General features: G+C 35.2%; 2 protein-coding genes across 2 annotated transcripts; both read right to left on the bottom strand.

Moving 5' to 3' along the window:
- Positions 1–34: 34 nt before the first annotated feature.
- On the bottom strand, positions 35–11,582 carry LOC144834596 (spliceosome associated factor 3, U4/U6 recycling protein-like). Its single transcript, XM_078689460.1, has 21 exons — positions 11,397–11,582; positions 10,636–10,762; positions 10,237–10,341; positions 9,571–9,755; positions 9,233–9,338; positions 8,586–8,710; positions 8,024–8,179; positions 7,279–7,564; positions 6,588–6,761; positions 6,123–6,181; positions 5,598–5,710; positions 5,140–5,329; positions 4,509–4,823; positions 4,070–4,235; positions 3,536–3,657; positions 2,915–2,998; positions 2,650–2,766; positions 2,227–2,316; positions 1,824–1,907; positions 1,245–1,393; positions 35–799 (listed from the first exon to the last, which is right to left on the bottom strand). The coding sequence occupies exons 1-21, from the start codon at positions 11,499–11,501 to the stop codon at positions 601–603; spliced, it is 3,057 nt and encodes a 1,018-aa protein (XP_078545586.1). The 5' UTR covers positions 11,502–11,582; the 3' UTR covers positions 35–600.
- Positions 11,583–11,817: 235 nt separating this feature from the next.
- LOC144834594 (uncharacterized) lies at positions 11,818–21,694 on the bottom strand. Its single transcript, XM_078689455.1, has 17 exons — positions 20,933–21,694; positions 19,677–19,736; positions 19,139–19,207; positions 18,859–18,930; positions 18,522–18,590; positions 18,223–18,297; positions 18,050–18,121; positions 17,544–17,615; positions 17,307–17,378; positions 16,886–16,951; positions 16,360–16,500; positions 15,927–15,995; positions 15,586–15,663; positions 15,327–15,449; positions 14,726–14,913; positions 12,481–14,322; positions 11,818–12,236 (listed from the first exon to the last, which is right to left on the bottom strand). Exons 1-17 carry the CDS (start codon positions 21,100–21,102, stop codon positions 12,145–12,147), a joined length of 3,330 nt encoding a protein of 1,109 aa, XP_078545581.1. The 5' UTR covers positions 21,103–21,694; the 3' UTR covers positions 11,818–12,144.
- Between the last annotated feature and the right edge of the window lie 366 nt (positions 21,695–22,060).

The following is a 22,060-nucleotide window of genomic DNA, read 5'->3' as shown; positions in this document are numbered from 1 at the left end:
ATCTAATTTTTGATACTAAATTAAACAATACGCATTTCGATGTAGACTCAGTGAATGTTTATTCTGACATACAATGAGTTCTACAACTTCATACAACAGCGATAGTTTCACCATTAAAAAAAAATAAAATGCAGCCTTATACCAAGGCAATAGATTTGCCTTGCTTATACCGACAATGTATAGTTTTACTAAAATTAATCTGTTAACTATATTTGCCTTTCATTTTAAGGGTTTTCAGCATTTTAACCAATTTACCGATCCTCACTGTCCACCTTTATCGAAGGTCAGTACATTGTATGGTCAGTAACAGTCTAATATTAGAGGGTCAGTGCATGGAAGTAACCTCCGTGGTCAGTGGGAACCTAACTAGTGACCATTAAGGTGCTATACAACGAAAGATTTATTATGTCATGAACACTCTTAAAATTCGGCAAATATTTATGTTCAACTTATGGACAGTTGCTTGTTCATATATAGGACTAGTGAACAACTTTTTAAAACTTCCTCAGAGTTTAAAATCGTATAAAATGCTTAAAATAATTTATTTCTTTTAAAAAATTAAAAAATCCACGTCCATTGACAATTTATTTTTTGTTCACACTACTTTTTTAATAACATTTTTGCAAAATCAGCATTTGTTAATTTTGCCTTCACAGATGCGTCGGCTTTTTCTGTTGCATCTGTTTCCATGGTTTCAGTTTTATCAATCGATTTAGGCTTGTTAGGTTGAGGGCGCTTTACAGCTCTCGGAACAAGTGCAATCTGTGTTCTACTTTTTCCTCGTGGTCCCGAGATACCTCTGTAAGAATAAAAATTAAAGTACATAATAAATTTTTTAAAGATGATCACATACGCCCTAAATTAAAAATTGGATGCATATTTTATTCAGAGTTAAAATAGAGGATGCTCACAATAATAGTTTACACTACGAGTAGGTAGCCTTTGTTTTGCTACAACCAAGGAATAACTTATGTCATGGATGTGCTTCCCACTTGACAAAAAATGTGATGTTCCCAAATATGGTAGTGATATGACATCATCATGTCCATATATGGGCACATCACATTTATTTGTCACATGATGTTTGATAGTGTAGATAGAGCTGTAGATCCTAGCCCCAATAACGCAAAGCTCCCTAATATTATTGATGAGCAATTCTTTGGAATATTTGTACCAGGAATAGAGCCGGACAGTTTGAAAGTTAGCATTTTCTGATATACAGTAAGAGTAAAAACGATACATACTTAGCTCCAAGAGAAACCGGAGGTGCAGCAGACTCCTTAGCCGTTCCTGCTTGTGGTTTCCGTGTTGGTGGGTTACTAATAGCAACGGAAACAGTGTGCTCGCCAATAACAGTACCGTCAGCTCCTAATACGGCACTTGATGCCTCGCTCTGGCAATAAAAATGTTAAATTATATGATGAGGAATAACTGAAGAAAGGGAGAACCGTTAAATACAGTTTGACTCATATTCAGAGGACACCAAAAGTTAGGATCATTTCACTGGAAAGTGCCCCCTTAATAGAGGCATAGACTTAATAGGTAAAGTTTGACTGTAAAAGGTAAAGGTATTCAGGTCCTCAAGCTTAACTGTAAACTGAGGAAATTCAGATTAGGCCCTCCACAGACCCACATTAGCCAGCAATGTAGCGCCTACCAGATCTGCACACCCAGAGACGATCCCCTACTCTGTATACGATCCCCTACTCTGTATACAATCCCCTACTCTGTAGACAATCCCCTACTCTGTAGACAATCCCCTACTCTGTAGACGATCCCCTACTCTGTAGACGATCCCCTACTCTGTATTCTCAATTCTTTACCTCTTTTTCAAACTCGATGAATGCCAGACCTTTTGGTACACCACTTCTATATGTCACTATTCGGACATCTTTTACAACACCATACTGAAAGAGAAATATATTTTAAATCATAACATAATTCATACTCCATCACATGTATTATTATAATTGAAAATACTGGTAATACATATCTACTATTATAACATCATTCACAGTTCAAACCAGCATGTAATGCTGGCGGTGGGTTGAGCTTTAAGCTCTGTCTAAAAAATGTGATGTGCCCATATATGGACATGGTGATGTCATATCACTACCATATTTAAGCATATCACTACCATATTTGGGCACATCACACTTATTTTGTCAAACTTGTTTGATAGTGTAGTAGTAGTGTGTAGCTTAAGCAACCACAAATGGTTCTTACCTTTGAAAACATCTTCTCAAGATCTTCTTTGGTCGTCGATCGTGGTAATCCAGAAACAAACAACTTCTTTTTGTCGAGACTTGTATCATACTAATGACATAAAATAAATAAAAAAATAATTTAATTTTTATTCATTTTTATATTTCTTATAAACTAAAGCTCTGTCTACACTATTAAACTTTATGTGACAAAAATATGTGATGTGCCCATATATGGACATGATGATGTCATATTACTACCATATTTTGCCATATCACTTTTCTTTTGTCAAACTAGTTTGATAATGTAGACAAAGCTTAAGTCTCATTTGAAGCTTTATGGCGTGGAGTAGAGAAAGTTGTGAGTTACAACCCTGGCACTAGGTTAGGGGAGGCATGTTACCTAAACATGGTTACTTCAAAAAGAAGGTAGTAACCGATTTACCTTGAATTGTTTTGTCGTTTTTTGATCTCCTTTTGATTTGTCTACGCTAGGATCAACGTAAATCGGTCGTCCATCGATTTCATAGCGATCACGTTTTAAGGCTTTCTCTACGGATTCCTAAAAAATAAACTTTATATTTTAGTTTCAAACACAGTTGCCTTTAATATTAAACAAAATATATCTGTTCATATGTTATTAAACTCTACATGGCAATAGGATAGATCTCATCTTGTAAACCCACACCCCATATAAAAAAAAAAAGTACCTTATCTTTGAATTCAACATAGCAGTAACCACGGAACTTGCTTTTATTTCCAACTTTCATCCTAATCTCAGTAATTTCACCACACTGTTGAAAAAATGTTACAGATGAATTGTTCCCCAAAAGCATGAAAAATGAAGACTACTAAAATCAGATTTGAATAGGCCATTTTGTAGCTTTAATAAAGTTAATCACATCCGTACAAAAAAACAATACATAAAAATAAAATAGTGCTTTCACTTATAAAAAGACAAAACAAATGGTTAAATTCAATCAAAAACCTGTTGGCTGGCAGCCAATTTGACTATTTTTTGTTTTAAATTACAGTTTTTTACAGGTAAATAAATGTTGTTATTAATCCAATTTTTTGGTCAAAGTGAATAACTATTATTATCAAAATGGCATATACAACAAAAAAAATTGGAAAATATATATTATTCAAGGGGACACTATGTCTTAATAATTATAATACTAATAATACTGCTAATATTATTATTGTATACACAATGTATGTAGCATTACAATTGTATTGATGGATTTTTTTAATGATGATCTTATTAATGGTTTTTATCTAATATTCTAATTTTATTCAATTATTTTCTAGTAAATAAAATCAAAACTTACCATATCAAACGCGCTTCGTATCTTTTCTTCAGATATGTTATAACTTAGATTTTTCACAAACACTGTTAAGTCGTCACGGTAACTTATTGTATCTTTTTGTACACCTTCATCCATTTCAGAATCTTTTATTTGTAATGAAAAAAATAGAATATAATTTATTATTATTTATTATTATACTATGCCAGTAAACACTAATTCTCCTGGGTGAAGACAAACAACTCCACTTCACTAAAACGCATTGAAACATTTTTTGTGGAACATGCTATACAAATATATTAAAACATTATATTTTTTTTATGTGCATGGTCCAGGGAGGAACTACAGTTCACTCTCCCAATACCGGAAACCTTTGGAAAGTCTGGTATTCGGAATGTGTTTTTAATGGTAAAAAGGAATTTGGGACATTTTGGTCCCTAAGAAAAGTCTGGTTTTGGGACAGTTTCTGGTTTTAAGAGAGTCCGGTATTGGGAGAGTTGACTGTACTATGACTTGAGCCTTTGGGGTTAAATAAAGCTGAACGGAACTATTACTTACCTTTATTTCCTGATATAGCCTCTTCGGTTTCTTGGGAAGCAGCTTGTGGCTTCTGTGCTGCTTTGGAAGGTGATTTGAGGGATGCAGAAACTGGAAATGATGGTACAACGAACCCATCACCATCCACTTTGGCGTGTTTAGCCGATACTTCTGATTCTGTTTCAGCCTGTCAACAAACAAATACCTTGTTGAAAAATGTGATATACCCATATATAGACATGATGATGTCATATCACTACCATGAAAGGAGTAAAGGTTATTCTGTCCATCACACATAATTTTGCCTTTAAGCTCGGTCTACACGATCAAAGTTTATATGTGACAAAAAAATGTGATGTTCTTATATATATTTGGGCATATCACTACCATATTTGGGTACATCATTCACATTTTTTTTGTCAAAACTAGTTTGACAGTGTAGACAGAGCTTTACTCTTACCTTTCGTTTCATTGGTTCTCGCTTAGTTTCCTCTGCTTTTCCATTCTTTTTTTCTGGTTGTTTCTTCTTTTCTTGCTTCTTCCTTTTCTCAATATCTTTATTATGAAATTCTTTTCTACCTTCGCCTCTATTGTCTGGTTTCTTCCATTTTGATTGGTCCCTTTTGTCACCTGACCTCTCCTTCTGCTTGTAGTCTTCTTTCCCCCTACGCTTATAGTCTGTTTGGTCAATTCCCTCGTCATCTGCTTTGCTCTTATTCTGCCAGAATTTACCACCACCGCTTTTGGCCATTTTCTTTTCTGCCCTCTTTGCAGCCTAAACAAACAAAAAAACATTTTTCACAAGTTTTTCTACAATATCTCTGCATTCCAAAAGTCATTATTTCAACAATAATGATTAATATAAAGGCTAATTTACACAGACGAGTGGTAACGGTAAGCGGAAAACAAAAATATAGAATCTATGTTATTTATTACAACCCTTTACACAAAGCAGACTGTTGAGCAGAAACCCGCTCAGGACAGATACAGACTATATGTGGAACACTACGCATTTTCCGATTAACGTTACAATATAAAATGGATAAGAAAAGTAAAAGAAAATCTTATTTACAAAAACGCTTGATAAATACCTTTAGCCTGTGTTTTTCCTCAGCTTCTAGTATAACCTGAACCTTGCTGTTAGACTCTTCAAACGAGTTGAGCGAGCCATACTCACGCTCAAAGTTTAGTAGAGTTTCACAGATTTGCTGAGGCGTGTCTGTTTCCATGTCAACAGCTTGTAAGAGCACTTCACGGCATGTTTCCAAGTCACCATATTTTCTATTAATAATAATTTGACATTATAATTTTGATCTGAGCATGTCTTCTGTTCAGTGGTGTAATGGCTATGAGCGCTCACTGGGTAAACCCAGGGGCCCCCAGAGCTTAAGCCAGAGCATGAGCCGTCCAATGCAACTACCCAGTGTTGGAGGGCCCCATAGTAGTGCTAAACCAGGGGCCTTTTCCACCTGCTTTACGCCACTGCCTCTGTTTCAGAAATCGATCATGGGTGACTTGTACTTTTTCAAAAGGCTGGGACAATACTTACAGTTCTAATTGGTAATACTCCAACCAGTATTGGGCCTTATATCCATTTTCAGTTTCAGTTAGAATAGTGTTCCATTGTTCTCGCCCAAAGTCAAGGTTATTATTGTAATGCATCTGAGATGAAAAACATAGTTTCTTTAAAGATACTTTGTCAACCTAAACTATTTTTTTTAAACATTTTTTTTTTAATATGCCATTTTCATGTTGTGTAATAAAACTTTGATCGGAAAAAAAAAAGATTTACCTGAAAAAAATGTATTTAAAGCAAAAAATACCTCAATTGTCTGTCAGACAATGGTTTTTGGTAAAAATTAACTGGTTTGTTTGTCTTTTTATAAGTGAAATAACAATTTGTTTTGGTCTTTTTTTTTACAGAAGTGAATAACTTTTATGAAACTGGCCTATTTAAAGTCTGATTTTACTAATCTTCATTTTTCATTTTTTTGGGGGACAATACATCTTTAAACCTTCATTGAATAAAACTTTTGTCTTTTTTTTAAACAAAATTTAGGAACATATTATTTACCTCAACTTTAGCCCAGTATTTTTGCAGAGTATACAAACTGTCTCCCTGGCCTCCAAAGTCTGAGTATAAAATGAAAATATATTACATTTACTAAATTAATTTATTATGAAAGAAAATAAAAAATGTTTATTTTTCCTTATAATACACTTGATTGTATTCATGTAATTTGATTGGTATTACGCATCAAGTTTCATCTAATTTCAACTAACTAATGGCTCTACTGCACGTTCAGCTTTTTGTAACAATTTTGAGAAATTTCCATGGAAATCAACTTGTTGTGCATGCCATCAATAACTGTTCTATTCCGTGTCTAAAGTTGGAGCACCGTCTTTTTTAAATGGCCTAGCTTCCCGGCCTAGCATTCGTCAACGATTTACGATAGATAAATTTAATAAAACAAATAAACATTCATTATTTGTATAATATGTTATGTTCAAATTTTTCTTCAAAAATAAAAATACTCACATTGATTCATAAAATCAATTGCTCTCTGAACTGTGTCACGGAATTCTTGCAGGGCAACAGTTGCAGTAGATTTCCATTGAATCCGTCTTTTAAGATAATTTAGCCACGCTGTCCAAAAGTCTAAGTACTCGTTAGAACTGGAGAAGCCAGCTAGAATAGCTTCTTCGCATACACCTGTCAAGTGGAACAAGGGATGTAAAACAAATTGTGTTATTATTTCTATTTCTATTCGTTATATATATTTAGGCAAATTGCCAAGGATAACCATAAGCGAATTCAATCAATATTCCTCTTAAAGATGGTAATCCCATTTACAAGACAAACATTCATAATAACATTTATTTCTTATCTTTCAAAGTAAACAAAATAACAATTTAAATATAAAAAAATTAAGAGGCAAAACCCAGAAAGTAATAACATTTGGAGGTCTCCCTCCAAAAAAACTTGTGACGGGTAACATAGACACAAGATGCTCTATATAAGACAAAGCCTTATTACAAGTCGTTAGAAGTGGAGTTGTAATTTATCATTAGAAAAAACCTGAAATGACAGGACTTGAACCCAGGACTGGTAGCCAAGCATCATAACCACCAAGCCACAACTCCACTCCAAATGTACATACACTTTACTTCTGAATACAGTGAAAAATAGATATAGAAGTCTGAAATATCAACTATGATATAGCTTTTACCTAATATGTCTGTATGTGGCTGTTTTAATCTCTCCATTGCACGCAGATACCCAATCCAAAGCGATGCTGACCAAGGACAATTTCTAACAGCTCTTTTATGAATGTTCAGAAGGCTTTGACAATCATTTTGGTTTTTTTCTTTATCGACTGAGCCTCTTTCTGGTTTCTGGAGACTTTCAACATCTGTCATCATCTCTTCTCTTGCTTCCAGAGGTTGATGGTACCGGTAAAACACATTTTCATTGTCTTTTAATTCTTTTTCGTGATTCACTCTATAATCCTCATCCTAAGAGTAAAATAAAAATATAGTGGTACTATGGCTTGGTCGTTTACATGTTTGCTTACCAATCCCAGGGTTTTTGGTTCAAATCCTGTAACAGATCCAGGATTTTTCTGAGGTTCATATGGGTTTAAAAAGCATGGGTTTGATGCTGAAATTGCATTGTTGAAGGGAAGATTGGTAAATAAATTGAGATATTTTGCACACAGGTAGTCAATCAATCAGGGATGAATCTAGAAGTATTTATGTACAGTAGTAACAAAATGTACCCGCATTTTTAAAAATGTAGCATTTTTATTATTATACTGATACGGGGATCACGACTTAAAGTTCAATGAACTTACTGTGACCTCCTTCCACTCATATATTATACTCTGTACACATATGTTTGTTTAAATGCATTTAAATGAGTGGAAAATAAACGAAACGAAAAGGTTTAATTAAAATTGATTCAATGAGACTTACCATAGCTTTAGTATATGCCTGCCATAGAGAAGCATTCAGGCAGTTTTCAACAAGCGCTCGTTCGTATATACATTGTAGCCTTCTAATGTCACCCTTAGACTGGAGTGCTCTGATGTAATTTTCATACTCCGCTAGCCTAGGAGCTTCAGCTTTATTCTATTAAAACACAGAGGAGACAGAAGTGAAAAAATACACACTTATTTTTATACTGTACATATTTCTATATGTTTACTTTTGATTGATTGTCTTTGTGAGTGCAACTGTTCTAAATCTCTGTCTACACTATCAAACTGTGTGGGGCGAAAAAAAAATTTTTTTATATATATCCATATATGCATATATAACCCCACCATATTTGGGCACATCACTACCATATTTGGGCACATCACACGTTTTTGTCAACTAGTTTGATAGTGTAGACAGAGCTTCGCCTCGTTGAAATATAACCGTTCATCATTGACCTCATGCCATTATTTGTACCATTACGCTCATAAACAATTATTTGTATAATATTCATTTTTTTAAACAAATTCTACAAATCACTTAAAAATGAATAACTTACAAGAGCTATTTCATATTTATGATAAGCTTTAAGCTGACATAATGCTTTGTTGTAATCATCCGTGATTTCTTTAGCAACGCCATCGGTCAAAAACTCCTGAAATTCAAGATAGGTTTCTTCCATGGCTGTAGAAAAAATAAAGAAAATTATCAAATACTTTCTAAGTAGCAAACATGACAATGTGAGTTTTTGTTAATTAAAAAGATTTTAAATAAAGTAATTTTGAAGAAAACTATTATAGTATGTTATCATGTAACCAGAAGCTTGTAGTTAGGGGGTGTTTAGGGGTCAAACAAACAAAACAAACGCCCCCTTTTTTCCCACAGAAGAGAATTTTTCAAACTACAGACTAACAGAAGTTCAACTGCTAACAAATAGCACTTGACTATTGTGTGGATACCCTATGAAATTAAAAGAAATTATTTTTTATTTATTTATTTCACCTTATTTATAGAGGGTGACCCCAAACAGTGTATGCTTAAAATCAAGGGTCCTCTTGATGAGTTTATGATAAGTGTCTGTGTGTGACAGTGGCTGTGTGTGCACCGGGGTAACCCCTACTCATCTCGAAAGATATACTAGGTTCTTTACAGTGCACATGAGCCAGATTTTGATTATCTCACTAAATATTCTACTTTTTTACTTACTAAGAAGAGGTGTAGAAAGCTGTCTTTTAAAGAGGCTTTCAATTCGCTTTTCTTGTTCTTCTAATTTCGTCTGTTCTTCACTTGTTTGAACAGCTCCAATCTGAGGCTGTAATCAATATAAGCCTGAGTTAGTGCTTATAGAGATTGTACAAATACTGAAAACTTAAGTGGTCTTTAATTGGAAACCTTACGTTATCATTATATCTTATTCTTTAATCTGAACCAAAGATGCTATTAAACTACTAGAGTGTCAACTCCCAACACAATCAAAGCTCACTATAAGAATATATATAGTCACCCTTGTAGTTTAATACTATCTCTATGATCCAAGCACAAACCTGCAAACTCTGTAATATGGCATTTTCAAAAACACGGTAAGAATCCCATATCAGTGAACCACGAGTAACATGAAGACCAGCAACAGAGACCGCCCTTTCATATGTATCCCGTGCTTTAGCGAGACCCGCTTCTGTTCCAATGCCACCAATGGTGAACTGACAGTACTCTAGCCAAAGGCTAATAGCTATTTTAAAAAAATGTATTACATGTATTATTATATTAATTATTTCCATTTATTAATTTCATTTGCATCTCATACTAAAACTGCTGTGGTAACCATAAACTGGCAATTTCATTTTCATAACTGATTTTATTATAAATATGGAAAAAATACAATGCAAAATATAGAACATTGGTTCAGAGCTTTTTTCAAATTGTAGGCCCCCAAATATTTCAAAATCCGGGATCTGCTACTATTGTCCCTGGAATAATGTAGTTCATACACTACCAGTCAAAGTCAACCCTTGCATGAAGAAGCGCAATGATCTATAGGCTAAATAGATACTAGTTTCTGTGGCGGTCAGGATCTTCATGCCATGCTCTTACTGTATGCATAAAGGGAGAATGGAAATGAAAACATTTACATTTTATGAATACAAACTACTGTAATAGCAAATGGTATATAAAGTGTTTATGGTGACTATAATCTGAAATAAGGTCCTTACAAAGGTAATCAGAAACAGCTCTGTCAAGCAGCTCCAGCACTGCTTTCTTTTCATCTTCTGTTGAGGCTAGCTTAATCTCATCTTGCACCCATTCCAACCACAACTCTATGGCAAATAAATAAATTGTTAATCATATGACAAAATACCCTTGAATAAAGAAGCACAATGATCTATAGGCTAAATAGATACTAGTTTCTGTGGAAGTCAGGCCAGTTGCACAGCAAAAAGAGGTTCTAAAATCAGCACAGTTCACCTTTGACCTTATAGCAAGTGAATACACAAAAGATCTTAAATATAAATACTTTTGCATGTAAATAATACTTTAAATACGGTCGGTCGGGAGAATGCTAGTAGTATTATAGGCATATCAAAGTCAATAGTATAGATCTAATAAAATACCTTCAGTGAGAGGAAATATCTGGGCCATTGCATTCCGTGCATCTCTTAGTTTTTCCAATTCCCCAGATTCTTTTAGGAATTTGATCAGTTTCACATGATTTTCGTATTCATAAGGGCTTTCTGTGACCTGAAATAACAAAAAAATAATAATAATTTTATTTTATTCTGGTATATGTATAAACATCTTCATATTGCAGTCAAGAAGTGAATTAAATCAACATTTACAAGTGAAAGGAACATTAAAATGCAAAACAGACAGAGGCCTATTAGGCCTACATAATAATATTAATAATTATTATTAGGCCTAAGTAACTACTGTACAAAAATAAATTTAAAAACATTAACATGTCATAATAATAACAGGCAAATTAAATATTAAATTAAATATTTACAGTTAAGTTTCTTTTTCTTACCGGATTATTATGTCATGTCAGGCCTAAATATAAATATATTGTAGTACATATACAGAAAATACTTAACATTACACTTTTACTGCAGAGGGCCGGGGTACGGTGGGTTGACTTTCAAAATAAATATTTCAACTGCTGCAAATGCGATTTTTAAATAATAATTTCCACATGGCTCTAGCCTATGCCGTCTACTAAACTGTTGTACGTCACAATATGAAAGTATCATATTCAATAGTCAGTGCGTAGGCCTAGGCCTAAAACCACTCACTGATGTAACCCCATCGACAGGCCTGTCCTCTCTTAAGCTATACTTATCGCCGCCGCCTTGGCCTAGCCTAGGAAGAAGCCTACCTTGTTGGTCAATTCTTGCTCCTGTAATTCGTTGTCTTCATCGTCTAAACTTGAATCAGAGTCTTCGTTAGTTTCGGCTTCACATTCCATTTTATCGGTGTCCATTATACGCGTTTAAAAGACTTAATTTCGCGGTAAAAATTCGAATGGATATATTCACTCAAAACCAATGTGATGATCGGCCATTTTACGGAGACGTCGATCGTACGTAAATGTTTGAGGTCGCTCTCTATCAAATATTTATTGGGCCGAATTCTGATTGGATAAAAGTTAGTTTGTGTGTTTGTTTTGTGTTCAAACTCCAACTAAATAGGAAAGTTTTAGTTTACTTTTTCTTTGGAGTTGGAACATTAAAATGTCAAACGTAGTACATTATAACTTACCATAATTTTATTTCAATAAAAGTATAAATACATTACGATATGATACAAGCAAAGTTATGCCTACCTCCCTCTTACAAACTGATTGGCAATTCCTCGAATCATTCTGCTACCGTTTGAAAGCTCACAATTTAAAATTGTAAATAATTAATAAAGTTACTCATACAAAATGTTACTAATTCTTATACATCTATCATTTTCACAATATTTTAAACTCTATCTTTCAATAATTATTATCTCATAATAAAATTATTGCTTATAATTTTTTTAATAACAGATATTTCAACTGGACTCCTCGATTGAAACGTATATTACATAAAGTGAGCTCATAAAAACTGAAAACAAAAGCGGCGTAGATGTGTCATGCGTCATGCTTGTTTTGGATCGCAAAAGCATGAAACGATGACTGAAGCAAATTTCTTTCGAATTAAACCTCCGAAAAACGTTTGGACGAACACCACTGAAAATATAGAAAACTTAATGTTATAAATTACGTCTTAAACAAAGTTGTCCTGAATATTTTGCACATAGCTATATATACCAAGACCTTACCTATTGATTAAAATAGATACATTGGTGACGTCACAAAAGCTTATTAAAATCTCGAGTTATCGCTATCTTCAATATGGGCCGAAATGTTAAATAGCACGCCCTCTGTTGATATCTGTATTTTTTTTAAATAAAGAAAAGAATGCAATACTCACAAACGGCAATGACAACGACAGAAGCGTTGATACAGGTCAACACGCCAGAGGTCACGGTTTCGCTGGTTCTGCTAATGCCTTCCCTACTCAAAATTGATTTCACCGACAAGTTTAGAACGACATAGACCAATGTAGTGATCTGAAATCGTTGTGCAAATTTGTTCTTGATTGGTCGAAAGTGGATATGGAGAAGAATGAGGCAAACGATCACCAGTACAGAGTACGCTATATCAACGTCTGAATAGTTTTCGTAATTGACAATCAGCGCTAGAGCTGCTTTTGTAAATATCTCAATAACTTCCCAGAACCAACAGCGCGGAGTGTACTCGACGTAAAAGAACGACAGATGGTGTTCTTGCTTTTGGTGCTGCTGCGGCCATTGACATCGCTGTTTCTGATCATGCTGTTGATTTTGCTGCTCTGTCTGCTCATAATCGATAGAGTTTAAGATATCTTGCACAATGGCATCGTTTTTAAATGCATGTTCTTCATTGTTCTCTCCACCAATATTGGAACAGTCTGTGCTCAGTAGCTGTTGATAACTATGATATCTACCAACAGGAGGTCGGCGACGTCGGCGAACATAATACAGAATGCACCCAATTGAAACCGGAAAACCAATCACGTACAGAAAAGAAAAATAACAAAGTATTAGGTAGGCATTTGTGCCTGTGTCATTGGGTATGATAATGGAATAATCCATTTTCAACATCGTCCGCGTGCAACTTCCGTCGTGCGTCACGTTAAGCGTACGATACGCCCACGGTCCTATAGCCATGATTCCCGAACATGTGTTTGCATAAGTAAAGTAGAGAAGTAGCAACACGATAAAGCACACTAAACCATTGGTAACTGGGAAATCAACATTCCGTTTTCGTTTTATAGTGACGATAATCACAGCGACGCATCCTAAGAGTATAATAACAACAGGAACACATATTGATAGTACTGCTTGCTTGTATGCATTCCAGGCGAAGCCGTAAAAAATACATCTTGGGCTGAGAAGATTGATGTAGCCTACAATATCCAAATAGATGAATAAATTCCCGCCACTTGTTTTAGATAAATCGTTTCTTCTGACTGACAAAATTCCAATAATTTGATAATAATTAATGGCAATTTTAACGTACATACTTACAGATTTTATATTCAGTTTATCATATTTTTGACGCAAAATAGTTTGATATTTGAAAGTTAATGTTCCAATCAAAACAACGAGTAGTGTGACGACACTGAACATCAAAAGAAGGATTGTAGAATGAGGACACTTGTGGCATTCGTAAAATAATGTGTAATAACCTTCTTTACACACGACACATAACCAGCCTTCGTAGCCTTCAGCACACGCGGCCAATGTCCCGTTAGATATGCAGCTTTTAGGCCGGGGACATCTGTGCACAGATGGAATGGAGCCGTGGTATTTGACGTTCTTAAGCTCTTCTGGATCGGATACATCGAATGTGCTGTTGTTTAGCCCATCTATAAACTCATCATACTCAGCAGGACTTCCAGAATGGTTATTACCATAACAAATGCTGTTGGTGAAGTTCCAACTCCACCAGTATCCATTCTGTAGTTGTTGATATCCACCAGAACAATCTACTCCTTCTGAAGGACACGGAATACATTTCTCAAATCTGTCAAATCGATGGAACATCGAACTGCAGTCGCAAGCGTTTAGGCTAGCGTTAGAGTCGGTTTGAGTACCCAGAGGACAAGCTAAGCAATTACTCATTGACGATGCCCCGGCTTCTTTAGAAAATGTTCCAATTGGACATCGTTTGCAGTCAGTTGTGTAGTTTCCTGTTTTTACAAAGCCAAGCATATCTTGATAGTACCCGCCTAAAACGTAGATAAATATATATATTATGATTATACGTGCGTAAAACTTGTTTCCCACTAGAGACGCAACGCAAGGACGAGACGCAACGCAAGCGAGTTGAGAAATGACAACCAACATTGCCTCTGCGCTGCGTGTACGTCCATGAGTTGCGTCCTAGTGAGAACCACACTTTTGGAGTCAATACTATTGTTAGACCGTGGAGGAATAAGTTTCATGATTAGACTAAAGCTTGGTTCCCACTAGGACGCAACGCAAGGACGCAAGCCGCAATCCATGCGAATTGACCAATCAAAGCGATGGATTATTTGAACTTTCGTTTGTGATTGGTCAATTAGCTTCGTTACGGCTTACGTCCTTACTTTGCGTCCAAATGGGAACCAAGCTTTACAAAATGTTGCGTACCTGGTGGGCATTTCAGACACACGGGATGTTCATCTTTATTTCCAAACGTGCCCTTTTGGCAAAACGTACACTCTATTTGTTTTTTGCCGGGACATTCAATGCCGCTGATACGTATTACCGATTCTTTTTCAGGGCCAGCGTTGTTGAGTCCCTTTAGTTTAATGTTGATTCCATCATATGTACAGGTCCTGGAAATAAATTTCACATCCTAAATTGATGAGCACATAACGAACAAGTTACCAGTAATAAGGTTTATCGCAAATTGCGTAAGCGATGCATAATGGGAAGGATTTGGGAGCAATAGCGCCACCACCAGTGTCGTCGGCCGTCGCAAATCGAATGCTCTAATATAAGGTTTAGAAACGTCATTGCACAATGCATAATGGGAAGGGTTTGTGAGCAATAGCGCCACCGTATAATACAAACTTTATACCAAAGTAGGCCTACGTCATGTTAATTCACTGTGCACAGTGGGATATTGAGTTAAGATGTGTTTCGTCTTCTCTTGACACAGAAAACTACTGTCGGTCAGTGAATGGGTTCGGTAAAATTAATAATTTAATTTAAATAAAAGATATAATTTGCTTCAGACAGAACTTACGCATTAACATTCTGGCCAACCGAATTTGGCAACTTGTGTAGCTGTTCACAAGATAGGTAAACTATTTTCAAACTTGCAAAACTGTCCTCATCAATTGTATATATTGGGTTGTCGTGTATATACCTATTGTACATGAATTATTGCATTAAAACAATCCATAACAGTGTAACAAGTAAAAATATATTTCCATTTGTTACTTGTATGCTAGGCTATATATAATATAATAAGAGGGACAGACAGTCAATATCATTTAACTTACAGATATGCTTGTTGTTTTTCTTCTGGCATCTTGAAAGCAAATTGCGAGATACTACTTAATTGATTGCCGTAAAGATATCTAAAATATAAATGATAATGTTAATAAAGCAATAAATTATTTACGTAATTGAAAAATGTCAACGTATTTACTTTGGATCGCAACGAAGACGGCCTGTCTTGCCTTGGGTCAGACCTACCCACACCCCTTCCATTCTCTTTGCATGCATCAAACGCCTTTTTGTCACGCTCTATGATATTAAATTTAAGTTACAATTCGAGTCTCTTTTTGGGAGTTTCGATTTAAATTGTAACCTTCCATTTGTTAACATAATGCTTATTTACATTCCATACAGGTTGGTGTCATCAAACGCATAGTCATCAATACTACTGATGTTATTATGGGCTATCATTCTGAAAAAAAAAATAACAGAAATGTTCAATTAATATATAACCCGTTCGTTATACCGTACGCTTCCTACGACTATTCCGGCGATCGCACCTCCATGAGTTAAAGGATGGGAGAGTTGAGTTCCAGTTAAATTAAGGCCAACTCAGACGGCATCGTAGGCTACGACGAAGACCTAAAAAATACGCCCGAAGCAATCTCAAGACGACTCGTCTCGTCGAGATTCAACTCAGACAGCACTGACGAATCGAGACGTTTCGTCGGGCCTCGTCGTACGACGCTATCTCAGTTGGCCATTACAGTGTTACTAAATAGTTAGTCGAGGCATGTAAAGGTTGATAAGCTACTTAATACAGTAATAAAACTTACAAGACTTTCAGATTTGTCATTCCCTTGAAATTCGCCTTTCCAATGCTTGAAATATTGTTTTGAGACAACATGACTCCTTCGGTTGCATTGGTACCAATTTTGCCTGTTCCCAGTGTTTCAATGCTGTTGAAACTGAGAATTCTTCAAGAAAAATGATTAACACTTTTAGAAATCGTAAACTTACTATTCTAGATTAGTAACTGCTATAAGATGGCCCATGATGACACGTAGTAGACGAATCTTATAATATTAATTGAGAAATTAGCTAGATATAAATGTTAAACCGTCTACTGTGACGAGCTAATAAGCATTACAGGAACTCAATCTCGAAGAAAAGCTTATTTTTCAAATATTGCGGCAATCTCATTTCAGAAGATAGCAGGCCTACCACAAAGTCATTTTCGGATTTAGCAGACACATGTTCAAACTGCCATTTCAGTCACGTGTGTGCTTCAAATCTTCTAGGGCACAACTAGACCATACATTAATAATATAATCGAAAAATTAAATATAGAACCGAACTTACAATTGTGTAACTGTACACATACTAACGGCTGGTGAAATTTCGGTAAGCATATTGTTGGTCAGAAACCTGAAATTGTAAAGATGTATTTTTTAATGGCCGACTTCTGTCGTAAACGACAATGTCAATTAGTCTTACATTCATCTGAATGATGACTAAGCCAGGACTGTTTAAAGCACCAACATTGACCAATGGCTTCTCTCGTCCAGTGCCCACCTTAACCAGAGGAGAGGCATAAGCCAATACGTCTGAGGCAGATACTAGATGCAGGGGCTGCCATAAGAGTCAGCAGTGCCGATTTCAAATGCCTAATGGGACCCCAGCTCCATATACAGCACCCGTATACAGTATTCTACTTTAAATAAGGCCTGTTTTAGAGGAGGATGTTGGGTTGTATGAATCAGAAAACCGCGATATTACTCACAATCCATGTATGATGCATACACTGTCAAATGCTTCATCGTCAATATATGAAATCTGGTTATTTTCCAATGATCTAACAAATAAATATGATATTATATTAAGATACAATACATTATATAGACTCTATTATAAACATTGCCGCCGCCTTCCTCCGATATTGCTTATTGAAACTTCTAAGCTCTTCGTTTTGATATAAATAAAACTTGTTAGAATAACAAAGTCCATGAAATCTACTCACAGGGTGCCGATAGTACTGCATCCATCAAAAACGCCTTTTTCGAGTCTTGTCAAATTACAGTTATCCATAAAACTATGGAAATCAGGATAAAATATTTTGAAATACAACACTCAACTCAACCAGCAGTGTGGGTTAAAAAGTCTTACCCAACAACTATCAGAAAATGACCGTAGCGTTTGTAAATATCTTTATGCCAGCTTTTAATTAATTACATTAATTATTAATATAAAATAAAATTAATAATATTAAAACACGTATGCTAATTTTTCGCTTTGTATTACTACGTTGTTTGCTCAATAACGTCCACAATTCTCAACTTTTTCTCCTGATTTGTTAATAGATATATCAATAGATTATGCCTATCGATTTTCATGAAAATCGATATAGAAATAACGTGAAAAATGTTTAAATGAAATCTCGAGTTATCTGCACGTTTAAATGGGCCGAAATAATAAATAGCGCGCCCTCTTTCGCTCTGTGCATTGTCAAGTTCGTCTAAAACTTACATTGATGTGTCAACTGGACAGTTGTCAAATGCTCTGTATGATAAACTATTTAATAGCCCATGATCTAAAAAACTGAATAATAATAATAAAATTAATATTGATCAATATTATTATTATTGGAAAGGTATGTTGAAAAAGGACAAACATTAATTGTTGATCATTACTTTACTAACATGTATAGTGAGGCAATTTGATTCAACGTGAAAGCATCCGTCAGCAAAGTCTCTAAATGGTTGTACGATAATCTCCTAAAAGAAAAAGAATGAAAAAGAAGCATATTAAAGTACTGTACTTTAAAGGTTTCGGAAGAAATTATTGTAAAACAGTATATTCTGGCTCAGTTTTAGAGTGTGATTCATTCTAGTGTACAACGTCACATTCTGTTCACTGTACACATGCAGAAGCAGAATACAATAGAAAAGTTGATACATTCATTTTCTTGTTACTAACGTTTAATTTAATTTAGACTTACACAGTATTTATATGTACCCCTCTAAATGCACCGTGTTCAATTTCTTCTATCGGGTTCGAATTTAAATTACTAAATAGAACAAATGAAAAACATAATATAAAGTGTCGTTTATGGAATTGTAGTCTGTCGTATATTTTTTTATTTCGTGTGGCCAGCATTCACCACATATTACTATATTGAGGAAAGATCGGTACAGATGGTACTTGGTTTTCACTAGAGACGCAACGCAAGGACGTAAACAATCAAAGCAGGGGACTTGACCAATCACAAGTGATAGATTATTCGAACTGTCGCTTGTCATTGGTCAACTAATAAGAGTTTAAATAGGCCAACTTACATGTCACGTAACAGTCCAGATCCTTTAAACATATCATCCTTGAGTTTTCTGATGTTATTGTTTTCAAAATTTCTAAATAAAAATAAATCTATTAGAGAAAGTTGCAAATTTTGACGAGTGTATAAGTTACAAAATTAGTTGTGTGTGCATAGTTTGGTTTTGATAAGTTCATATATTCGATAACTCCTTGGTTTGGTGATTATGATGGCATTGAGTGAGAATGATTTCGATATTGGTTATTATGTTAATTATGAGAATGTCGGTAAAGGTTTTATCTTACATTACTGAAAGAAATGTTAGATTCTGGAAAACGTGGTCTATTTCGGTAAAATTGTTGTTTTTAGCGCTTCTGAAAAATAATAGAATTGATTATTAATAAGAAATACTGGTATTACACTACAGAGCTTTGTTACTGAACTTGAACCCTAAACTTTCTCATAATCAAACTGCACTTAAAGACAAACCCCTGCATCATTACTACTTTCATAATACTGTAATCTGTGTAACATTATTGAAGTCTCTTGTGATAATAGTTCTTTAAAACCATGACCTGTGACAGTTTTGGCGCCAGGAGAACATTTATGCTGCTTTAATATCCTGATAAACCAACAGCACAGTTTCAGTACACTATAAATGATTAAATCGTATATTATACGTAGGCCTACTCTCAAAGCATCATTTTATTTTATTTTCCCGCAAAACGTGGAAAACCTTCCCAGTGTTCCAGCACCTTCTATTTCGTCGTGAATACCGCTGTCCCAAAAGTGGCATTATATCAACAAAAACAATATACTATACCTTGTAGTTTTTATACTTACACCAACTGGATTGGTTTTGGTAGCTTTGGCAATTTACTCAGTAAATTATTGTCAAGGTATCTGTAGAAATATAAATTACTGCTTAGCGTTGACGAATCCAGCTGATAGCGCCGTTGTATAGATTTAAAAACTACATTACAACATCAGAGTTAAATAACTTAAATTTTTAAAAGTATTTCAATTGTGTATTATACTTAATTATTATCGTTACCGATAGTGGCAACAGTTCTACGTACCGCATACCGATACTTCACCACTCACACAAAATATTGTGAGTGGTAACTAAAGCTCTGTCTACACTATAAAACATGTGATGTGCCCAAATATGGACATGATGATGTCATATCACTACCATATTTGAGAATACAACTACCATATTTAGGTACATCACACTTTTTTATCAAACTAGTTTGATAGAGTAGACAGAGCTTTAGCTAGGCCTAGAGAACAATTTGATACAATATTGTAGCCATTCTTTTTATCAGTGGACTTATTCATTTGTGATTTCAAACCAGATGAACATTTACAATCATAAAACAATCTTAAATACAAATACATGAAGTATTATTGTAGTAATATGAATAAACATCCGGCCTACACACTTTCCGGATGCTCTAAGGAGACAGATAATGTTATCGGAAATCATCTTCATGTTTTTTTTTTCATTTCTCTTCCTTTTGCTATTTGATATTTTTTATATCATATAACAAACATACCATTAGTATTGGTTAACGTTACTCGTTAAAGCTTGGTTCTCACTAGCGACGCAACGTAACGCAATCTACGCAACGTAAGAAAATTCCCTTCCAATCATTGTGTTTGCCCCCGCCTGCGTGAAATCAAACCTGCGATTTTTACAGCACTAGTGTGTTGCGTCGTTCCCACTTTCGATTACGCAATACATCACTTTGCGTTGATACGTCGCTACGTTACGTTGTGTTCTAGTGGGAGCCAGGCTTACGATCCACGACTCTTTCTATCCCACTTATTAAGTCTTAAACTTAGTTTAGGCCTAAGCACGGTCAATTATAGTTCATCCATTTTCATGGCGAGTTTTTCGCTGGTTGAATGTGTATGAAATCATTAAAAAAAATAAATGTATTAAAGCTTGGTTCCTCACTAGGACGCAATGCAAAGACGTACGCGAAACGCAAGTTGACAGATCTCGATGCCGTTGGATAATCCCGTCATTGCGCATCATACGTCATTGCATTGCGTTTGTGTGGAACACCAAGCTTAATATTATAACTTCTTACAATACACTAGTGTTGCCTGGAATCGGTTGTATCAACTCTGTCAGTTGCCTGCCTGTACAGTCGACAGTTCCTCCTCGACGTGCGCTGCAGCTACAAACGTCACATACATCAGTTTCAGAAACACACACGGTTACCGCAAAAACAAGAAGACCGTACAATATGGAATCCATTTCTTTTAAGCCAACACAAAAAAAATATATCAGGCATAAACGTTGTCTTTAATCAATACCATGTTACTGCTATATAGCGTGACACCTCTCGATTCACTCAATCAAAAATTATGAAATGACAGACGCGAAGACGTAATTATAAGGAAATTCAAATCGATACCGGCTTTCGGTTTCTTTATTTGGCTGTTTCCCTTCAATTTTTTCGGTATCCACTAAAAATGGAATAACCCTGGAACAATTTTTAGGTCCCTGGAATAACCATAAGCGGAGCAAACAATGTATGATTGTTGTAATTTAATAGGCCCAATAGGGTGCACTCTGTTTACGAGAATACCTAACATTGTCGTAAGAAAAAAACAGCAAAATGTATACAATTCTATAATACGGTATCTATAAATAAATAAAAAAGCAGAAAAACAATTTTACGATCCTGCATTATCTTCAATAATTATGCATTAAATCTATTTACGCATTCCGTTTTTTACAAATTCCAATCCTACGCGACCAGTGTGCGCTGAATATGCCTAGTCGCCTTTGTTGCTTGTATTTCTTAAGTTTTCTGTGTAATTCTACTAAAGACTACATGCCCTGTAATGCCTAAAGCTTGGTTCTCACTAGCGACGCAACGTAACGCAATCTACGCAACGTAAGAAAATGCCCTTCCAATCACTGCGTTTGCCCCCGCCTGCGTGAAATCAAACCTTCGATGTTTGCAGCACTATTGCATCGTCGGTTCCCACTTGTGATTACGCAATACAGCACTTAGCGTCGATACGTCGCTGCGTTGCGTTCTAGTGGGAACCACGCTTCAGGTAAGTTTGCCGAAACGAAGAATCTTAAATCAAAAAAATCAAAAATAAGAAAAAAAATGAAATAAGAAACCTTAGTTTGTACGTTTATTAAAATAGACTTAACCGTATTGAAGACTTGTTATGTTTATAATGCATAAAGCTTGGTT

This window comes from Antedon bifida, chromosome 2 (genome assembly GCF_963402885.1).
Source record: "Antedon bifida chromosome 2, ecAntBifi1.1, whole genome shotgun sequence".
Lineage (NCBI taxonomy): Eukaryota > Metazoa > Echinodermata > Crinoidea > Comatulida > Antedonidae > Antedon > Antedon bifida.
This window is presented reverse-complemented; position numbering and strand designations above follow the sequence as displayed.

What these genes read in the sequence shown, in the direction of transcription:
- LOC144834596 (XM_078689460.1), bottom strand. Translation starts at nt 11,501, where the DNA reads ATGGACACCGATAAAATGGAATGTGAAGCCGAAACTAACGAAGACTCT. An exon ending in AGCAAGAATTGACCAACAAG is followed by an intron (nt 10,763 to 11,396) that starts GTAGGCTTCTTC and finishes TTGTTATTTCAG; the next exon opens with GTCACAGAAAGCCCTTATGA. An exon ending in GGCTATATCAGGAAATAAAG is followed by an intron (nt 3,658 to 4,069) that starts GTAAGTAATAGT and finishes TACAAATAAAAG; the next exon opens with ATTCTGAAATGGATGAAGGT.
- LOC144834594 (XM_078689455.1), bottom strand. Translation starts at nt 21,102, where the DNA reads ATGGATTCCATATTGTACGGTCTTCTTGTTTTTGCGGTAACCGTGTGT. An exon ending in CCAAAACCAATCCAGTTGGT is followed by an intron (nt 19,208 to 19,676) that starts GTAAGTATAAAA and finishes ATTATTTTTCAG; the next exon opens with AAGCGCTAAAAACAACAATT. An exon ending in ATGACAAATCTGAAAGTCTT is followed by an intron (nt 15,996 to 16,359) that starts GTAAGTTTTATT and finishes TTTTTTTTTCAG; the next exon opens with AATGATAGCCCATAATAACA.